The sequence below is a fragment of the Manis javanica genome, chromosome 8, assembly GCF_040802235.1.
Source record: "Manis javanica isolate MJ-LG chromosome 8, MJ_LKY, whole genome shotgun sequence".
NCBI lineage: Eukaryota > Metazoa > Chordata > Mammalia > Pholidota > Manidae > Manis > Manis javanica.
This window is the reverse complement of record NC_133163.1, coordinates 106,447,049-106,470,425: the sequence shown is the minus strand read 5'-3', so window position 1 is coordinate 106,470,425 and position 23,377 is coordinate 106,447,049. Positions and strand designations below refer to the sequence as shown.

The 23,377-nt window shown below is 34.1% G+C and overlaps 1 protein-coding gene across 9 annotated transcripts in view; it reads right to left on the bottom strand.

The window, feature by feature from the left end:
• Positions 1-23,377, bottom strand: part of TCF12 (transcription factor 12) — a 440,339-nt gene that overhangs the window by 382,790 nt on the left and 34,172 nt on the right. For 2 of the 9 annotated variants that reach the window (XM_073211899.1, XM_037020964.2), the window contains exon 3: positions 4,700-4,773. The exons of 6 other annotated variants lie outside the window; for them this stretch is intronic. Coding sequence is in view for 1 of the 3 variants with exons in the window: in XM_073211896.1 (XP_073067997.1) it covers positions 4,774-4,786 (13 nt within the window). In the remaining 2 variants the exon portion in view is untranslated. Of the gene's footprint in view, positions 1-4,699; positions 4,852-23,377 lie in introns of all 9 variants that reach the window. One more of the 9 variants, XM_073211896.1, reaches the window with a different exon arrangement.

Here is a 23,377-nt window from a genome sequence, read left to right as displayed (position 1 = left end):
TCCTTGTAAAGCTTAATACTTACTTAATTTATGCTGCCACTTTTCAAATAATTTCAGAACTTTCTTTTCAGAGATCTCCATGATAGAATATTTACTAATGACATAAAGATCACTCCCATTACTGTGTAAACACTGAGTTAAGAATGTTGGCCTGGTTTTTCCAGCTTTCCTTCCCACCAGCCCGTATAATTCCTACATTCTCTTAATCCTGTCCCCTGCCCTTTTCTTTCTTTTGGTTTTTTGAGAATTGAACCTTGGGAGTGAGAGCAAACCTTGAAGAGACCCAGGAGAATGGACAGTGGAACAAGAGAAAAAGATCTCAAAGTAGATGACCATTTTCATGCTTCTTGCTTACTTGTATGAGAGTTTTGTAAAAAGGTGCTAAAGCCATGAAAGAGTATTCAAAAGAAAAAAAAACATAATTTGTGTAATGTCCACACTTTCTCTTAAAATAAGTACCTTTCAAGCCGTTTTCAAGTCAACATTCAGGGGGATTAGAAGAGGTATGTTTCTAAAATATTAACTGAAATCAGCATATTCTGAGATCTGCCCATTTGGGGGTGACTTACACCTTAACTGCTTTCCTGCTGACACTCCATATTCCCTCTTGCTCTATGCCAATCATGCCCTGCACTAAGATTAACTTCCACAACAGTTAATATTCTAACTTGAGGCTGACACAAACCACTGAGTGCTCAAATACAAATTAGTAGTACTCCATAAATATTTCTTGACTTGGTTAGGTGGAAGGTCTATGAAATATCCAGAATTTTTTGTAGACTAGAAAACCTTCCATCACAGGCTGCTCCTAATACAGGTGTTCTTTTCATCCTCTACTTTCTAAAATGCTAGTGCACTTTAAGGATGTGCAGAGTCAATAGCCAGAATAGATGAGGGCAGTTTGGCCCATTATTGAGCAGTATAACTGGGTAATTCATTGAAATCATGAGTATTAAGAAAAATATACATTTCTTAAGAAAATGGTTAAAATACCATTTTAAATAAACAAAGGTATGCTGTTTAATTTAGTAAGATTAAGTTGTATAGGACAACTTTTCCTTTTGTTTTGTTCCTGTAATACTGTTTTTGTAACTTGTAAAATCAAGATCACCTTTTACACTTCAATATATTAATATGGCATATATATATACATATTCTTTCAACACCATGAACTTTTCTTATCTGCTAATGCACATTAATTCATTATATTCATGCCGATTCACTTCTGATTGCATTCCTCAATGAGATTTACCTAAGAAATTCAAAATCAGTTTTTCAAGTGAAGCATATTTAGAAAATGAGGTATCTAAAGATTGTTTAGAAATATACATGAGAAAAAGTGGACAATCAAGCAGGTACAGAGATTTTTATAATTCAGGCTTAGGAAAGAAAATTAAAACCAGGCCTTAGAAATAGGACTCCAATGTCTGATGTAGAAGGGAATTTAGATTTAGAAAGGATACCTTGATCAATGTCAGAGAGCTGATCTATGCTCCTGCCTTAGATTTTGAAAAGCATAGCAAAGGATCAGAAATAATCACTGAGTAAGTGATGATATTCCAAAGCTTTTTCCTTGCTTACACATCCAAGTCTGTCTCTGGGTCCATAGTGGAAAAGAAAAATTATCAATTACTCTTGAGTTACAAAAATCATAAAGGTACTGAGTACCTGAATGAAAAAAAAAGATATAAACTACTCAATTTGCATGAGAAAAAAATGAATATAAACACTATTGAAACTTTGGGGGAGTTCTGAAATGCTTTTAGTCATCAAGGTCAATAAGCAGAAATTAACTGCAAGATGCTCATCTAATTTAAAATGTGTTAAGGTTTTCATAGAAATATTTGTTTAGAGTTTTATTATTTTGAGTTAAGATAAAAAATATATGAGGAATTGTGTGTGTTTGCAATTTTAGTCCCCAAACCTGTTTTACCCACAAAGTCAAATTCTGCAACTGTAAGATCATCGAGATTTTCAGAAAGATAAGCTTCAAGGTTTATACTTTGTACTTCATATGTTTTTAGATAGGTCTATTCATATTTCCATGTTTTAGTGGTTTGTGGATGGAGACACCTGCATTTTGAAGTCTAGTGTGACAGTTCTGTTGGCACTTTTCCCAATTACAAGGAAAAGTAAGGAGTAGAATCCAAATAATATGTCAAAATGTCAAATCTCTCAGGAATCAATTTTATTAATCATTAAAACATTTTGCACTAAGCAATATGCATTTCCCAAAACTGAAACATATGATGCCAATTAGAAGACTTGATCCTTTCATTAAAACTTCCTAACTTGATCAATAATGGTTATATTAATATAAGGTAAGGAATGCAAAGATGGAGCATTGCATCTAGTTCACATCATTTTATTTTTTAAAGAAAACAGTAATTTAAATGTTTTGCTAAATATTTTAAAAGAAAACCCTAAAGCTAACTTGGATTTACACTCAAGTAGATTATCAAAGACTGGAGACAATAGTATTAATGGGCATAAATGAATCTGTATTTCTTCTTTTTATCATTTATCCTAAATTAAGAAATGTGTATATAAATAATTCATTAAAACTCATCTTTGTTTTCTAGTCTCTGAACTAGAAAAATGAAGAAGAGGACTAAAACCATTCAGTATTTATAGTTACCATACTGATCTGGTTGAAAGATTAATTAGCAAAAGACATATTTTTGCTGTATTTAAAATTATATACTTATTTAAAATTCAAGCTACAGCTGGGAGAAAAGATACAAGATACAGAGTTATAAGCTAAATGGCACCAACAGGAAACAACCACACAGGCTCCCCCCAAATCCCCAAAAAACATACAACAAAAGGCACGTCAGTGCCATGAAAGGGGGGATGAGGGAACTGTGCTAGATTTAAAAAGACTCAAGGGGTAATAATTATCAAATACAATCAGTCATCCTAGACTGGACCTGGCCTGGACAGATCAACTTCAAATAATACTGTTCAGGAAACTGAAATAAGGGAGTATGGATTAGGTTTTAAGTAAGATGAAAATTGTCAACTGAAAAAAACATATACTAAATAGTATGATATAATTTTAGTAAAGAAATGCATTTGTATGTATATACAATAAGAAAACATCTGGACAAACATACAGTAGAGTATTAATGGTGTCATCTGTAGGTAGCGGGAATATGGTGCTTTTATTTTGTTATTTTTGCTTATTTATATTTTTAACTTTATGTGTGTACTGCTTTTGCAATGCTGGAAATGTAATTTGAAAAGAAAAATTAATATATATGCTCTCTTCTAAATCATATGAATGCCATTTTTAAAATTCCAAAATCCATAACTATACTGTATAATTCATTACACAAGACACACAAACTAAATAAGTATATACTTGTGAGATAATTTTTTAAGCTAACTTTGGTGATAGCCAAATAGTGGTGATAGTCACTATCTAATGTAAGGTGCCAACAGGAAAATTAAGTGGACTACTCGTTCATCCACTAATGTAGTCAACTAAATGTGAATGAATATTTTGTTTAATGGTACATGACTTACAATCACTGGCATTATACCTGCCTCTACCCATCTTTATAGCGCCATAACCATCTTTATAATTGGTACTCAAAAAGTCTGTTAACAAACATGCATGAAAGTAATCAAAGTAACCTATTACAGAGAATGTATCTACCTCAACAGAGAAACAAAATAGTATCAGTTTCAGAATTCCCAACAGAATAAACTTGAGAAAATAATATTACAGCATACAATGTCTGGCTTATGAACAGTAAAACTGGTAATTGAGTTGGGGGAAAAAAATACATAGCTTCATGAATACACAAGTACCAAGTGCCTTTATTCCAGACTAATCATTTATAATGATATATCAATATAAATTTGAGTTAACATGAAACAATACCAAAAAATAAAAATAAAGCAACTTAGTAGAAATTAAGTCCATACAAAGAAGGCACATGCATAAAATTATAGCTTCAAATATTTGTATGAAAGTTCAAATGTTAAATTCAAAGAGCAAAGTAAAAAAATACAGGAAGACAAGTGAATACACAGGAAATAACCTAACAAAATGTCAAAGAACCTATTAGAAGAATTAAAAGAGCAATAAATAAGATAAAAAGGACAATACAGTTACAAATCACAGCCAAATTTATGTCTACATGGAAGGAAAGCAAAAGTCAAGCCTAAAGATGATACATCCACATAGGCTGGAAATAGTAGGCAAAATTAGTCTTTCAAAAATTAAGAACACACTAGAATCGAAGAAAATGAAATATTTTTATCATACTTCACACTTTTACACTACACTTTAATGTACATTGTATCATCTGGGATGACACAATGAAGCTGCACATCACTCTCATTTGAAAGACTGGTTTTTTAAGAAACTTACTAAGTGCTACACTGCCTTAGGGATAGAAATCAAATTCTGAGTCTTTATTTGGTATGACTACAAGTAGTCAGCTTGTATTAGAATTATTTGCTTATTATGACTGTATTACTCTATTGTTTGTGTCACTCCCGCTAAGACTATACAGCTCTTCGGGGGGCAAGGACTATACCTGCCTCTGCCCATCTATTTGTAGCATTACCACCTGACACCATAATAGGTACTCAAAAAATGTGTTAATAAACATGTATAAAAGTAAACTATTACATGGAGAATTTATTTCATTACTTTTTTAACACAGATAAGTACAACCCCACTCACAGCTCCAGTAAAACGGGCAGTCTTAGGCAGCCATCTTTGTATCAGTTAACAATCATGTCCCGAACCCCAAGTACCTGGAAGACACATGGGCAGCCAATTCAAGAGTAGTCAATCCATTGGTTTATTAATCACCAAATGTTGTCTCTTGCAAACTGGACCCGAGAGACAAACACAAAGATAGTGCATAAGCTGGAGGTTTGGTGAATCTAGGCAAAGCAATAAATGAGTAAACGAAGCTGGTCTGTGAAAGCAACTGAAGCAAAAAAAGACATCCACCTGGGAACATGAATCAAGAGACACTACGGCCCCTAAAGGAGAGAGAAATCAGACTCTATTCCTATTTTTAAATACCTGCAAGACCTAACTGTATTTGTTTTCATGATGGACTCTTGAGATCTAAATATCTTTATTTGACCCAGCCTAAGTGGGTCCGTTTTTTGCAACCACAATTATATACTCCCACAGCTATTTTCATTCTCTACAAAGTACAACTCTTAAGGTTTCAGTGAGCATCTACACACAGATAACTCTTCTAAAAATGCTCTTCTAGGCACTGCATGACAGGTTTCAGACATTTGGGGAACACCCACTACAATAAACTATCAACCTAGGATGAAGAACAATGCCATAACATCACTAATTAGTGTATTAAAATTAAACAGGTAAAGTCAGTAACTATCACCTAGGTAGCAGGTGAAGTCAGTAACTATCACCTAGGTTGCAGAAAGAATACGAGAATCATTAGGATAAAGAAGTTTCATGTAGATGGACTCACACAGTATTGCAAGTGTATTATTTCACTTGGCATGATGCTTTTGAGATTCAACCATAAAGTGTATCAGTATTTTTTTTGTTCCTTTGTATTGTTGAGTAGTTTTCCTTTATATGGATGTGATAAGTCCATACGGTGGCATAATTTTCAAAAATCTATTCACCAGTTGACAAAATATCCGGGTTGTTTCCCATTTGGTATTATTATGAATAAGGCTACTATGAACATTTCTCAAAACAAATTGTGTTCATTTTTCTTGGATAAATTCCAAGGAGTGGGAACATTGAGTCATATGGTACATGTATGTTGACTTTATAAGAAAATGCCACACCGTTTTCCAGAGTGGCTACATCATTTTTCATTTCTACTTGTAACATGAGAGTTCCAACTGCTCCAAATCCTCAGCAACACTTGGAATTATCATTTCTTGTTATTTTTTTAATTTAGCCATTCTAATCAGTGTGCAGTGTATCTCACTGTGGGTTTAATTAGCATTTCTCTGACAACAGTGTTAATGACACTGAACATGTTTACAAGCATTATTGGCTGTCTATGTATCTTGATACAGTGCCTGTTTAAGGTCCTTTGTCCTTTTTAAAAATATATATATATTAGGTTTTTTTGTTGTTTAGTAAGTTCTTTGTATATTATAGGTACAAGTCCTTTTTCAAGTATATACTTTACAAATAAATAAAGAAGTTCAAACATTGGGATAATAACAGGAACACTATGAAGAACTCTGATACACAATCTCCATTACCATCAAGTGACAAAGTAACAAAGCAGAAATATAAACATTTTTGATTGGTCCCTCCAAGTCATATACTTACTTGCTCTCATTCCTCCAGTTATTATATGACTATTCAATGTATTTCTCTCAGGCATATTCTGCTTCCTAAAAATACTTCCAAATAAGCTCAACATCAAAAGCCAAGAGTCTGTTTCCTCTATCCGCCATTCCCCAGGAATGCAGTTCACAATGAGCAATACTTATTGATAAAAGACTCAAGGTATAAACTAAATAAAAAGAACTAAAATAATTTTATTTAGGAGTTTAGAAAAGTTAATGGTGGGAGAGATATTTTAAATAAAATCAATAGAAAACCAAAGTAATAAACTCTGACATACAAAAAAGGCATAAATTTTATGAAAATTTTAAATAACATTATGAGTAAAATATTACCAAGTAGCTTCTGATTTGAAACCCTCAAATTTTAGGCATATAAAGCACAAGAAAATAAGTCAAACTGCTACCACTGAACACAAGAAGCAGATGCAGAGCCACAGCACAAAGATAACAGTCAAAACCAGTGACTTATGCAAAATGTCAGCAAACTAAACACTGCATGTTCTGTAGGACAATTATTAATAGACAAATGATTCAAGGGATAACCCATGTTCTCAACTGACTAGAATTGTACTGTCCAATATGGTACACCCCAGACACAAACACCTATTTAAATGTTTTGAAAATTAAAATTCACAGTCCAGTTACCCAGTTGCACTAGCCATATTTCAAGTGCTTAATAGTCCTATCTGACAGCACAAGTAAAAAACTTTCATCAGTACACAAACTCAGTCAGATAGTCCCAGAGTTTTCACAGGCCCAGCAAGAGTCTAGAGGAAGTTTATTCTTTGTAAGACTTTTTTCTATGAAGAAAATGGAGCTTTTTGTTTTAGTATTTAATTATTCTTACTGAATATTAAAAAGAGAGGAATATTTATATCACATATATAATGAAGAGACAAACAATGGAATATAAATACTTGCCCCTGAGAGGTAACCACAATACTGAATTGAGCCTTATCATTCCCATGTCTTTTAAAATACTTTACAAAATATTTCCTTAAAAATATATGCTTAATTTATGTTAACAGAATCATACTTTTTCTTTACATCGTTTGTTCTTTTCACTATCTGCATTTACTGAAGTTCACTCTGACCCATCTAAATAACGTTGCTACTTAATACACTACAAAACGCCCACTATTGTTCAGAAAAAGATAGACCTAAACCACCTATGGATCAAAGCTGTGCAAGTTACAAACCTAAGTCTTAGGGTTCCAAATGATTCTCTATAAAAAGAATTTATTTTCATATACATTAAATTGGTCATAAACCAAAATGAGAATAACTTCCTTATGCATCAGAGACAGATCTTAGTTGCTATACATACATGTATTTTTTTCTTTTCTTTTAATTGTATAGCAGCAGTTAATCAAGTGTGGTCCCTCAACCTGCAGCATCAGATCACAGGGAAACTTTTTAGAAATGCAAATCCTCTGCCCCATCCCAAACCCACTGAATCAAAAACTCTGGGGATGGGGTCAAGCAGTCTGTTTTAACATGCCCTCTAGATGATTCTGATGTATGACAAAATTTAAGAACCTGTAGAGAAGTATTTAAACAATCAGTATACATAAGAGCTAAACACACATACAAATTTCTAAGAGTTAACCAATAAACTCAATTGCCATAGATTATACCCCTTTACCATGTTGAATTTTACAAACTTAAGCTTGCTATACTCAAAATGACTTAGTAAGCCAAACTACACACAAAAAAACAACAAAGCTACAAACTTAATTGTCTATAATTAAAATTTATTCTCTCTCTCTAGTTAGTATTTTTTTAGTTTTTATCCTGAGTGTCCAGTTTTTTAATTAAGTACCTTCTGATTATAGTGTCTTTTTTTTTAACCATTTTTCTCATATGCCCCTTAGTCAGCTGCCTTTCTTTGGCAAATACCACATATGTCCTTTTCTATTTCTAAAGGAGATTTTTTTCCTTGATGATTTACAAAGGCTACATGTGTATTATGGCTCTCAATCCATTGTTATACATTGCAAATACTTTCTCTAACATGTAGTTTGCCCTTATATGTTTTACTCAGATTTATAACATAATAGGGTAAGGCTTTTTTTAATTAAAAATACACAAAAAGAAACATGTATCCACAATTCAAATTTAACAAATGTGAACACCTTACCACATTCATTTCAGACCTTTAAGAAATAAATATTATAAATGATAGAATTTTTATAGAGTAGAATCATTTCACATTTTCTTTTGAGTTTATTTTTAAGCTTACTTCTTTCGTACTCTAAAATCAGGCAGTCAACTATTATTTTTCAGAAAGTTTAATGTATTATGGAAAATTTCAAACACATATAAAAGGAAACAGCTTTAACTTTTATCAATTCATGGTCTACCTTGTTTCATTTGTCCCAGGAACCAACAAATTTTTTCAGTAAAATACAACACAAAGTATTTCCAGCTTTTGTAGGCCCATGGGTCACCATTCCAATTACTCAATTCTGCCTCTGCCTGGCAAAAGTAGCCGTAGGTGATATGTAAATGAATGGGTGTGGCTGTGTTCCAATAAAAACTGTTTTTTTTACAAAAAACAGGCTGCAAACTAAATGGGCTGTAGCTTGCAGCAGCCCCTGATCTATACCCCTACCCACTTCCTCATTTCTCTATTATTTTGAAGAACCTCCAATATATCATTTCATCTCAACTGTAAATATTGATCAACCTTTAAAAAATAAAGGGTCTTTCTTTAAACATACTTACACTACTATTATCATATATAAATGAGTTAAAAATTCTCTAATGTAAATGTTCAGTGTTCAAATGTGCACTTACCTCATAATTTTTAATTTTATCATCTGTTTGCATCAGGATCCAAACAAAATCCAGACATGGCAACTGCTTGATATGTCTCTTAAAGCCCTTTTAATTTTCCATATCACTTCTGTGCGTTAAAATAGTGTCTCCCAAAAAAATACGTCCAAGAGCTAACACCCAGCACCTGGGACTGTGACCTTATTTGGAAATAGGGTCTTTAAGATGTAATTAAGAATCTCAGGACAAAATAATCCTGGATTTAGAATAGACCCTAAATCCAATGACTGGCCTCCTTATGAGACAAAGGAGTGAAAAATTTGAGACACAGGAGAAAAGACGAGGGAGGCAGAGATTAGAGGTTGCTACCACAAACCAAAAAACATCAGGGTGCCATCAGCAGCTGGAAGAGGCAAGGAAGGATACTCCCCTAGAGCCTTCAGAGGGAATGTGGCCCTGCCAAAGCCTTCATTTTGAACTTCCGGCTTCCAGAACTGTCAGGAAGTAAATTTCTATTATTTTAAGCCACCCAGTCTGTGCTAATATGTTATAGAAGCCCCAAGAAACTAATGTATCTACTTAGCCAACAGTTTTCTTCAGTGATAGAAATGTTCTGTATCTGCGGTGTCCGATATGGTAGCCACTAGCCACATACAGCTGTTGAGCACTTCAAGTGTGGCTACTGAAAGTGAAGATTTGAATTGACAATTTTTTAATTTTAAAATGTATCCCCTTGTGTTTTTACTGAGATTTTGTGAGGAAAGGGAAGAAACTAGTAGGTCGTTCTGTAGTTTACACCACAGACTGGATTTTTCTGATTTTTGTCTCTTTGCTGTTACTTAACATTTTCCTCCTCTGTATTTTCTTTAAGTCTGTATTTGAATTTAGATACTTGATCAGATTGAGATTTAATTATGGTTTTCTGGGGGCTGAGAGTTAAGACTACTTCATGGGTAGTATTTTATCTTATATCAGAGGCAAATGTTTTGACTGTCTTTCTCTGGTAGTGTTGGTATCCATGATACTCAATGTTTACATTTATTAATTTTTTAGGGCTTACAAAAGGATGATATTATAACTTGATAATTATTTTCCTATTTGCTGTCTAGAATAGTTTTATAAAAAGAAGATTTGCTCATATACTATTTAGTTTAGTTGCCCAATGGTAGAGTTCTTACAGGAAAGGCAGAATAAAAATGCTCAGTTCTCTCCATTTTCCTCTTTTAAAAATAATTGCTTCGAGAAAAGAGCCAAGATGTCAGCATGAGTAGGGCAGCGGAAATCTCCTCCCAAAAGCAAACATATTTTTGAAAATACAACAAATGCAACTGTTCTTAAAAGAGAGACCAGTGGAAACAGTACAACAGTGTTGACTTATATGTTCTTTTTCTCCTTTACATTTACAGAAAGCATTCTTCACCCTAGGACAGACTAGAAGATATTCAAAAGATGCTCCTTATCAAGACATACTAGAGTTTAATGCAGTTAATCACTACCCATAATTATACATTCAAATCAACTTTAACCCATTTTGTGTCCAAAAAACCCTCCATTATTTAATAAATGCTTGATATACCTTTAATTCACAATTAGTTGACATTAATGTTAATGCTCAAACATTTAATATGTATAAAACATTTACTTTATTTCCTCAAATAAATTTTGCTATTACACTGAGAAAAAGCAAGTTTATAAAAATTTTAATATCAAGGTCACCTGAAGGAGAAATGACAAGAGTCTATAAATCTCAATCACACATCAAGTGACTTGAAACTATACCCAGAGCAAACAGAGAAATAAGCTAGAAAGAAGCTTAAACAAAGCCCATGTACTTTTCTCCATAAGAGAGGTAAAAATCACTCTCAGGCCCATTTTCATAATCAGCACACTCTCTGATTTTAACAAGGCTTACCTACCTCGTGAACCCTGGAAATCAGTGTTTAGCAGGTTAGATTACACAGCAGAATAAAGATTATACAACATAATTAAAGAAAAATATTGGTTACTACTGCTAAAACTTGACAAAGAAATTACTATAACTAACAAGGAAATGAAAAATTTTAATGCCCATATAAATGCCCAGTAATCAGGAAAGAATTCACATAGAATCAAACGATCCTAGCAACCTTCATCATAATATAATCATTTCATCATAATACTTATATCTATATTAGGGCAAAGTACAACAAATATTCATGACTGTAATTCTGATAAAGCTAGTTATTTGGTAAGATTTAAGAGAATGAAATTTACAAAACATTTTACAGTCTAAAAAAAATGACTAAATGTATTACTTGTTCACAAAAACTTACCTAAATATAACTTATACTATCAGAAACAGTAGAGCTGTGTGTAAATCATTAACCATCAAATCATTTCCATTATGGTTAACTGCAAGAGCTTCTTTATCCCCCTTGCATTAAGGGAATAGTAACTATCCTGTGAATGGATAATGTTCCTAAAGTTTTATCTGACCCAAAAAACCCTGGCACTCCCCTAAGACCATAGGCATGTCCCCTAGACCTGCTCAGTAAACAAAAGCAAAGAGCTAAATGTGAATTTTGAACTTAATTACGTACATTACATATTTCTTCACTGAAAAATTACTTTTAAAAATAAAGGATGAAGTTTAACATTTCTAGGTATATGAATGTAAATAACTATGGGATTCTTTTATACACAGGATAATAAACCTAAAACATTTGATTCAGCAGTTAGCTTTTACCTTCCTCTTCATAAATTAGAGGGGGATTTCCCTATTTTTTCACTGAACTAGTCTAAAAAGTGAGAACTGTATTTTATATCTACAGACAGTGGTGTTGTTTAAAACTGGATTATCATTTCAATAGCTTCAAATAAATCAAAACAGCAAAATTCCCACATGGTCCCTTGAATGACTTTCTTTAGAAGTTTTACCAGCACTTATTGCTTGGAAAAGAAATAAGAAAATAACAGAAGTACATGAACAACTTCTTCATGAACTTATCTCCACTGGCAAGGGAAACAGAAGCAAAAATGAAAAAGTGGGACTATATCAAACTAAAAAGCTTCTGTATAGCAAAGAACACCATCAGTAGAACAAAAAAATCATCCTACAATATGGGAGAATATATTCATAAATGACAGAACTGATAAGGGTTAACATACAAAATAAACAAAGAGCTGAAGCACCTCAACAAACAAAAAGCAAATAATCTAATTAAGAAATAGGCAGAAGATCTGGACAGACACTTCTCAAAAGAAGAAATTCAGATGTCCAACAGGCACATGAAAAGATGCTTCACATCGCTAATCATCAGAGAAATGCAAATTAACACCACAATGAGATATCACCTCACACCAGTTAGGATGGCCACCATCCAAAAGACAAACAACAATAAATGTTGGCAAGGATGTGGAGAAAGGGGAACCCTCCTACACTGCTGGTGGGAATGTAAATTAGTTCAAACACTGTGGAAAGCAGTATGGAGGTTCCTCAGAATGCTCAAAATAGAAATACCATTTTACCCAGGAATTCCACTTCTAGGAATATACCCTAAGAATGCAGCACTCCAGTTTGAAAAAGACATATGTTTATGACAGCACTATTTACAATAGCCAAGAAATGGAAGCAACCTAGGTGTCCATCAGTAGATGAATAGATAAAGATGTGGTACATATACACAATGGAATATTATTCAGCCATAACAAGAAAACAAATCCTACCATTTGCAACAACATGGATGGAGCTAGAGGGTATTATGCTCAGTGAAATAAGCCAAGCGGAGAAAGACAAGTACCAAAAGATTTCACTCATCTGTGGAGTATAAGAACAAAGAAAAAAATTGAAGGAACAAAACAGCAGCAGACTCACAGAACCTAAGAATGCACTAACAGTTACCAAAGGGAAAGGGACTGGGGAGGATGGATGGGAAGGGAGGGATAAGGGAAATAAGGGGCATTACGATTAGGACACACAATGTAGGGAGGGGCATGGGGAAGGCAGTATAGCACAAAGAAGACAAATAGTGACTCTATCGCACTTACTACACTGATGGACAGTGACTGTAATGGGGTATGTGGTGGGGACTTCATAATAAGGGAAATATAGTAACCACAATGTTGCTCATGTGATTGTATATTAATGATACCAAAAGAAAAAAAAAAGTAATAGAAGTAACACATGGAAAGATTTAAGGAAGTCACTCATGCAAGAAGAAATTGAGTATAATACAGAAATGACATATACTGCCATTTTTGACTGTGGTTCCACATAAGAATTAAGCCCTAGTACCCTAAGTCATTCATTGTATGTACTGAATTAACTTCTCTTCTAGACATCCAGAATGATGTATCATTCTTGGGAGAAATAAGAAAACAGTCACACAACTCATTTTCTGGGTTCTTCAGTTTAGATGCAGAGTTGTGGTTGGGAAAAGGAGCTATACAAATTATTATTAGTCCTGGGATCAAGCATTAAAACACAGTATCCTCAAGATAGTACATTGTCTATGGTGACTACATATACAACTTATTAAAAAGCTAAATAAAGAAACTATTATTTGAATATGACTTTTTATCATTAACATATTTCAAGCTAAAACCATTAATTATTTAGCTTTTACTAAGTCCTAATCTTATATCTGGTCCTTTACTGTAAGACACAAGAGTAGAGGCAGAATTCCTGACCACAAAAAGCTTATAACTAAGAAAATAAGTCCAACATACAACATTAAATACATGAGCAAAAAATGTGTAAAATCATATTAAGATCTGAATGATTCAATATGTAAATTATAATCAACTACTTGGGAAGGAAAAGTTTCCTGGAGGTTATAGTAGTCAGGGAAAGCTTAATAACAAAGGTAAAAACTGAGAAGGAAATTCTGAGATGAGAGGCACAAAAATGAGAAGGCATCCTGTGCAGGAGGCGCAACTGGAGTGAGGACCCAGAAGCAGGCATGAACAGCCACAAGAGCAAAACCCTGAAGGCTGAAATTCAGAGTGGAGAGTAGAGAAAATTGGATAGATCTCAAAAACAGTAGGCAGATCTTGGAGTCTGATGATTCATTTTGTTGTTCACTAATTTTTAAACAATACCAAATTCTGAACTGAATAATCTGTATTCATCTTTATCTACTCTGATTTTAACATCAGAACCCATTAATATCAGAACTCATTACACCACACTGATTTTACCAAAAATCAGACAATTTTAGGCCAGCACGTTTGGAAAATTTTCTTGAAATAACATACATATGAAAAGAAAAGTTTCATATGTAAGTATTTATTTTAAAGGAAGATTAGCATTGAGGGAGAAACTCAAAATAAATTTGCCCTCAAGTAAAAGCTAAAAACCAAGTGTTTATTTTCCTTGACTGGTGGCCTACAGTTGTGTGCTTATTGCTGACTGGATCTTTTCCTATCAACACACCCAGCACTTCAAAAGACCCAACCACTCTGCCAAGATTTCTGCCTTCAAAAGAGCTCTTGTTGCCATGGCGATCTCATGTTCTCCGGCAACCTAGTTAGTTAGTGGCACTCTGTAACACATACATGAACAATGTTTAAACTGCCCAATTGCTCCTTGAGAAACAGGGCATATCCTGTCAAAACCTTACCAGTTCTCTAATACAAGATATCAACAGTATGTGACAGTTCATAAAGAACCATAGTTACTTCCAATAAACAGCTGCATCCAGAAGGGAAGGAGAGTTATGGGTGGGAACCCCCTTTCATATTATAAAACAGATGTACTAAAGTATAAAAGCCAATGAAGTCCAACTCAAATTCAATCAAGGATTTCTCCCTTTTCAAATATCTCAAAACACTTTCCAAAAGTAATAAACAAAAGATAACAGTACCGGCATGGTAGTTCTTTGCTTAAGAATGCCCCCTTACCCTGACTGAAGATGTAACACCTTATCAAAACCACAAAGCTAAATTCTGCCTAGAATTAAAGCTGCCTAGAATTAAAGCTTCCTTAGGAAGAGTACATGCTCTGAAACCATTTCTACAGTACACTTGGTCATAATTCCATAAAGAATACATTGCTAATAAATAGCACATGTGGAAAACCCACAGGGAGAGTTCAAAGGTATGTTTCCAGATGCAAAATACTTCCGACCTAAAGAAATTGTTTTATCATCTCTATTTGATTATACTGCCCCATATTCCCCAAACGAGTCTGTGCTTTCTATGCGTAAGTCATGCTCAACTTAAGAGTAAACACCATGACAATCAAATCCAAAATCAAGTACTTCAAGACAGCAATAAAGAAAATGAATGACCTGTTAAGATTCTGAAAGTAACCTCGTTTTAATAACTATGTATCCCAAAAAATAAAAGTTGGATAAAGAGTATTTATATGCTGAATTGTATTTTCTGTTATTAAGGTATCATTGATATACACTCTTATGAAGGTTTCACATGAAAAACAATGTGGTTACTACTCCATTCACCCTATTATCAAGTCCCCCCCATACCCCATTGCAGTTACTGTTCATCAGTGTAGTAAGATACCACAAGTCACCACTTGTTTTCTCTGTGCTACACTGTCTTCCCGGTGATCCCCCCACACCCTGTGTACTAATCATAATACACCTCAATCCCTTTCTCCCTCCCTCCCCACCCACCCTCCCCCACCCCTCCCCCACCCCTCCCCTTTGTTAACCACTACTCCCTTGTTGGAGTCTGTGAGTCTGCTGCTGTTTTTTTTCCTTCAGTTTTGCTTCATTGTTATGCTCCATAAATGAGGGAAATCAGTTGGTATTTTTCTTTCTCTGCCTGACTTACTTCACTGAGCAAAATACCCTCTAACTCCATCTATGTTTTTGCTAATGGTAGGATTTGTTTTCTTCTTATGGCTGCATAATATTCCATTGTGTATATGTACCACATCCTCTTTATCCATTCATCTACTGATGGACACTTAGGCTGCTTCCTCATATTGTCTATTGTAAATAGTGTTGCAGTAAACATAGGGGTACATATGTCTTTCTGCATCTGAGAAGTTGTTTTCTTTGCTTAAATTCCTAAGAGTGGAATTCCCAGGTCACATGGTATTTCTATTTTGAGCTTTTTTGAAGAACTTCCATACTGCTTTCCACAATGGTTGAACTAGCTTACATTCCCACCAGCAGTGTAGGATGGTTCCTCTTTCTCTGCATCCTTGCCAGCATTAAATGCTGAATTATCTTTTGCAATTGATTTCCATTACAGAAAGTGATCCTACAGAAGGTAAAAAAATGTGGCCTCATCACAAATGAAATCTACTTCAAAGAAACATTCATTTTAAGGAAAGTTCTAAGATACTTTTCCAATATGCAGGCTATGAGCATTTAAAACTATCCAAACACAAACCCTTATAAAGTCGTTTAAATGCACACTTAATAACCAAAATTCATTCCCAATACATTAGGGATTCTGAATTCCTCAGAGTAAGCTGTTGGTATTATCATTCCAAATTTTGGTAGAATTCCAGGGTTAAAAGACAGAGACAGGTGTCTCAAGAGTTCTACATGTGTACATGAGAGACCAAGTAACAGCCTCCTTTTTCTTTTCAAACTGAGGCACAGACAGGTTACATCATCAACTGGAAGATCTCTCCTGTTTGAAACTATGTTTTTGTTTTTGTTTTTACATAATTATATTCCAGTCTCTCTCTTCATGTTTCAGGAATATTTCCTTAATATATATTGAAATGTCAATTGTTTCCAGTGCCAAGAACCCTACCTTCTTTCTTTTAAGGAAGCTAACGTAAGTTAAAGGTCACTGACCTGAAAGACTAAAGACTACTACGAACAAAAAAAGTTGTAAAAGACCTTTTATCTAGCACAGGAAAATCTGGAGTGGAGTTTAAACCACAGTGTCTAGCATTTTGCTGAACAGCATTATTAATAAGGACCAAACCCATCACATATCAGATATGCAAATCCAATCATTTTCACACCTTACAAAACTATTAGTAGAGAAACTGGTACTTTAAGAACAGTTAAAAGTAACTACTAAAGCAGTGACTTTTGCTGATTTTTTTTTACCACAGTCCACTGTTAAATGTATTTTATATCACCACCTAGTGTACACAAATGTATATTTATATAACAAACTAAAATTTTATAAAAACAATCCTCTAAGTATGTGTGATGTATTCTCATAGCTTCTATTCTGTTCCATTTCGTTATCATGGTGTTGGAAATCCAGTAAGGGTTTTTTCACCCAGTAATGGGTAATGGCCTACAGTTTGAAAATGTTGGAAAGTACATGTTAGCTATTACTGATAAAAAGCCTCAAAAAGAACAATTTTCATAGTCATTCATTCCCCAAATATTTATTAACACTTCTTTTGTGCGTAACACTATGTGTTTGACTACACTGTGCTAGATATTGTACTATAAGATTTTGAGATTGCTTATACAAACATAACTATAGAGTCTCATACTATAGTGGTTTTCATTTTATTTAAAGTTAGATAAATAAGAAGGAAAAGTCAGACATGTTAACCCATTTGCTCAGTTTTCTCATAGATATTTTTTCTAACATGTCTACAAGAATCTAAATTGTAGTACACAATCTCTCCTCTGTTAGATGTACCACACTACACTGACCATATCCAACATATCTTTATTATCCTCATAGCACTTAGCAGTGACTAGCATACAGTAGGCACTTATTTACTGTACTAATGGTTTTATCAAATCTCAAAGATTAGTTTATATCTCAAAGAATTTGGATAAGACACAATAAAATTGCTTTGGGTTAGCAAAAGTACTTTTGGACACAGCTATCAAAATACCTCAAATATAAATGCAAATCTCTGAAAGCCTAAATTTTGGTCCATTCACTTTAAAACTTTTGAAATCACTTAAAATAGAACTTCATTAAACAGGGCATTATGATTAGCACACATAATGTAGCAGAGTGGGGACCAGGAAAGGCAGTATATACAGAGAAGACAAGTAATGATTCTATAGCATCTTACTATGCTGGTGGACAGTGACTGTAATGGGGTATCTGGGGTGGACTTGATAACAGGGGGAGTCTAGTAACCATAATGTTGTTCAAATAATTGTGCAGTAAGAATATAAAAAAATAGAACTTAATTGCAAAAATGACTCAGACCAAATTCCATAATCCAGTTATTATTAATAAAATCACTATTAACAAGAAGAAATATATATGCTAATAAGGAAATTTTAATTTAATTGTTTCTTTTCCACAGCAAATGACTATGTCCACCTCAACTTCTGTTTGGGGTAGTCAGGATACAAATAAATTATATACTTGACAAATTCATTTTCAAGCTTTGCAATTCAGACACACAGTAATTTCATTTGTAAAAGATACTATATTTTACAGCAACTACTGAGTTTGATTTTTCAGATTAATTCATTTAAAATTGAGTAATTTTGCTATTTATTTTTAAGACCAAAGTTAATTGAAACAGGTGCCTCTGAATTTGTAATTCAGATTTGCTTGCACCATTACTGAAGTATGATCTATCTGAAACAATTTTATTAACTAGTAAACAACATAACCATTTTAATAACATAAGCATTTAATACTTAACTGAGAAATTTTTTCTCAACAATTAAATAGGTTAAATAGCCAAGTCAAAGCAAGAAAATAAAATACTGATTCAATTGTTCCCAATTCCTCAATTTACAATGGATTACATTTTCAGAAAAAAAAAAAAATGGTTTACTGTGTGTGGAAGCTGTTTCTCCTATAAAAACTAGATTCTTGGTTCCATTTTTCATGAACCCAGGTGGTTAACTAACATTCATAGCTCGTCAACAGTTCTCATGAAACCATTAGAGACTTTGTTCTCTACATGAAATAGCTCTGACAGTCACTAAGGATAAGAGAATACTATTTTTCAGTAGACTGTAAGGCAGCTCAGCTATGCAATTCCACATCTCACCTGCAAAAGTGACTGGAAATTTAGTTAGTATTTAGGGTATAGGTTCATTCTACTTAGAGAATTCTTCCATAGGGAGTATTGTAGGCCTCTATGGAACAATGGATACTCACAGTCTACTGGGTTTGCAACAGAAATTAGTTTTTTGCCCATATATTCCAGAGAGTATGCCAGGCTTATACAGAAAGTGCACAAATATTTTTTGAATAAACAAGTACTTAAGCACCTACTACATACCAGGCACTATCTTGGTAATATAAAAGGTCCAGAACATTATCATTAAAAATTGTATTTGCCACAAAACAAATGAACAAAAATTTAAAATAAGACATGACCCCACAAGCCAGAGATTTCCCAACTTACTATAGGGAGAAAGAATATAGAGAAGAGAGCACTGAAGTGGAAACCCATTTCCAGTTTCAAATCCAATAAACAAGTAATATAAACTTGATAAATCAAAATTTTAAATTTTTCTTTGTGTAAACAGGAAAACATAAATCTAATTGCACTTTTGTGTGACCTTTTATTATACACATGAGCACAGTGTATACAATAATACTTAGCCTATGGAGCACAGTCCAACAGAACTTCTATAAAGATGGAAAAGTTCTATATTTGCACTCTCCAGTATGGTAGCCACTAGATACATCTGGCTATTAAGCACTTAAAGTGTGGCTGGTGGTACTGAGGAAATGAATTTCCACAGTTAGAGGGCACAGTAAATTATCTGAAGAAATAATTTCCAAAATGTTTCCAAATTACATGAAAACTATAAACTTATAAATTCAAGAACCTCAACAACACCAAGTAAAAGAAAAATGATATGTCTACATCATATTACATCATAATCAAATTGCTCAAGACCAGTAATCTTCTTTTTTAAATCTTAAAAACAGATAAGGAAAAAAGATACATATTACATAGGAACAAAGATAAGAATGACATTAGATTCCTCATTGAAATGATACAACAAGATGACACTGGAGCAAATCTTTAAAATACCAAAAGAAAACATTGCCAATCTAGAATTCCATACCTAGAAAAAATATTTTCCAAAAAACAATGACAAAATTAATATACAGAAATCTGTGACTTTCCTATACACTAACAATGAACTAACAGAAAAAGAAATCAGGAAAACAATTCCATTCACAATTGCATCAAAAAGAATAAAATACCTAAGAATAAACCTAACCAAGGAAGTGAAAGACCATAACCTGAAAACTCTAAGACACCCTGAAGAGAAATTAAAGAGGACACTAACAAATGGAAACTCATCCCATGCTCTTGGCTAGGAAGAATTAATATCGTCAAAATGGCCATACTGCCCAAAGCAATCTACAGATTCAAGGCAATCCCTATAAAATGACCAACAGCATTCTTCGACGAACTGGAACAAGTAGTTCAAAAATTCATATGCAACCACCAAAGACCCCAAATAGCCAAAGCAATCCTGAGAAGGAAGAGCCAAGTGGGTGGGTGGGGGATTCCTCGCTCCCCAACTTCAAGATCTACTACAAAGCCACAGTAATCAAGACAATTTGGTACTGGCAAGTACCAAACCACAAGAACAGAGCCACAGACCAGTGCAACAGAATAGAGACTCCAGACATTAACCCAAACATACATGACCAATTAATATACAATACAGGAGCCATGGACATACAATGAGGAAATGACAGCCTCTTCAACAGTTGGTGGTGGCAAAACTGCACAGCTACATGTAAGACAATGAAACTGGATCATTGTCTAACCCCATACACAAAAGTAAATTCGAAATGGATCAAAGACCTGAATGTAAGTCATGAAACCATAAAACTCTTAGAAAAAAACATAAGGCAAAAATCTCTTGGACATAAACATGAACGACTTCATGAATGTATCTCCACAGGCAAGGGAAACAAAAGCAAAAATGAACAAGTGGGACTATATCAAGCTGAAAAGCTTCTGTACAGCAAAGGACACCACCAATAGAACAAAAAGACATCCTACAGTATGGGAGATTATATTCATAAATGACAGATCTGATAAAGGGTTGACATCCAAATTATATAAACAGCTCACGCACCTCAACAAACAAAAAACAAATAATCCAAATAAAAAATGGGCAGAGGAGCTGAACAGACACTTCTCCAAAGAAGAAATTCGGATGGCAACAGACACTTGAAAAGATACTCCATATAGCTAGTCATCAGAGAAATGCAAGTGCAAACTACAGTGAGATATCACTTCACACCAGTAAGGATCACCACCATCCAAAAGAAACAACAACAAATGTTGGTGAGGTTGTGGAGAAACAGGAACTCTCCTACACTGCTGGTGGGAATGTAAACTACTTCAACCATTGTGGAAAGCAGTATGGAGGTTTCTCAAAATGCTCAAAATAAAAATACCATTTGACCCAGGAATTCCACTCCTAGGAATCTGCCCTAAGAATGCAGCAGCCCAGTTTGAAAAAGACATATGCATCCATGTTTATCACAGCACTATTTACAATAGCCCAGAAATGGAAGTAACCTAAGTGTCCATCAGTAGATGAATGGATAAAGAAGATATGGTACATATACACAATGGAATATTATTCAGCCATAAGAAGAAAACAAATCCTACCATTTGCAACAACAAGGATGGAGCTAGAGGGTACTATGCTCAGTGAAATAAGCCGGGCAGAGAAAGACAAGTATCAAATGATTTCACTTATCTGTGTAGTATAACAACAAAGCAAAAAATGAAGGAACAGAACAGCAGCAGAATCACAGAACCCAAGAATGGACTAACAGTTACCAAAGGGAAGGGACTGGAGAGGATGGGTGGGAAGGGAGGGATAAGTGGGAAAATGGGGCATTATGATTAGCACACATAATGTAGTGGGGGTGGGGGGACACAGGAAAGGCAGTATATACAGAGAAGACAAGTAATGATTCTATAGCATCTGACTACGCTGATGGACAGTCACTGTAATGGTGTATTTCGGGGGGACCTGATAATGGGGGAGTCTGGTAACCATAATGTTTTTCAAGTAATTGTACATTAATGATATCAAAATAAAAAAATTATTTTAAAAAAAAGTCAGCAACAGATATGAAGATATTTCACCAAACAAGATAAAAGATAGCAAGTAAGCACATGAAAAGATGCCCAACACAATGAGAAATTAGGAAAATGCAAATTAAAACCACAAGAGATACCACTACACACCTATTAGAATGGCTAAAATTAAAACTAATGGTCCTACGAAATGTTGGCAAGGATGTATAGGAACTGAAACACCCATACACACCAAGTGGGAATGTAAAATTATACAATCACTGTGTAAAAGTAGTTTGGCAGTTTCTCAAGAAGTTTAAGAAGTATAGTTATCTACCCAAACTGATCTACAGAAAATTTAAAGCAATCCTAACCAAAATTCCAGTAAGTTTTTCTTTTGTAGAATGTCCACACAAACACTTGTCAAAGAATGGTCATACAGGTTTGTTTTTAATACTAAAAAATTGAAAATAACCTAAATCTCCATCAACAGAAAAAGGGATAAACAAACTGTGTTATAGGTTATATTACTCAGCAATGAAAAAGGGTAACTACTGATACATGGATAAATCTCAAAATTATGCTGAGTGAAAAAGCCAGTCATAAAAGAACATTCTGTGAAATTTCACGTACTTTAAAACTCTAGAAAATGCAAACTAATCTACAGTAACCAAAAACAAACAGATTAGTAGTTAACTGGGTGTGAGGATGGGGTGTGAAGGTAGGCAAAAGGAATAAATGGTTATGAGAAAACTTGAGACTGATGTATTTGTTCATGATTTTGATTGTCGTGATGGCTTCACATTCCATTTTACACTTTAAATATGTGCCTTTATTGTAGATAGCTGCTAGGAATTTAAATACTCACATGTTGCTAGTGGCTTCTAAACTGGAGAGCACAGGCCTGCTGTAAAGTTCATCTGCAGAGAGCCTTTCCCTTTTCCTGTCTTCCCCAATCACCATGCTTTCACCTAGCACAATAGCAAAGGATGCACTAACTCTCTGGAAAGATGTGCCTATTTTAACCTTTTAGGCCCATGATACTTTAATTACTGCTGTTAAAAGCACTTGCCAGTCATACTGTTATTTTTCTGTTCACATGGTCGTCTTCTCCAATAAATTACAAGCTCTTCTAGGAGGAGAATCATATCCATGTATCACCTTTATATCCCAGACACCAATCACAGAGCCTGATACAAAGTATATGTTGAATGAATGCATACAGCTCATGTTTTTCATAAGCTAGTCTTCTTACATAGTTTTGTGTACCAAGAAACACTGACAATTAGAAACACATATCTGATAAGGAAATTGCTAAATCACCTTGCCTAAAGGAAATCCTTTTAATTCATT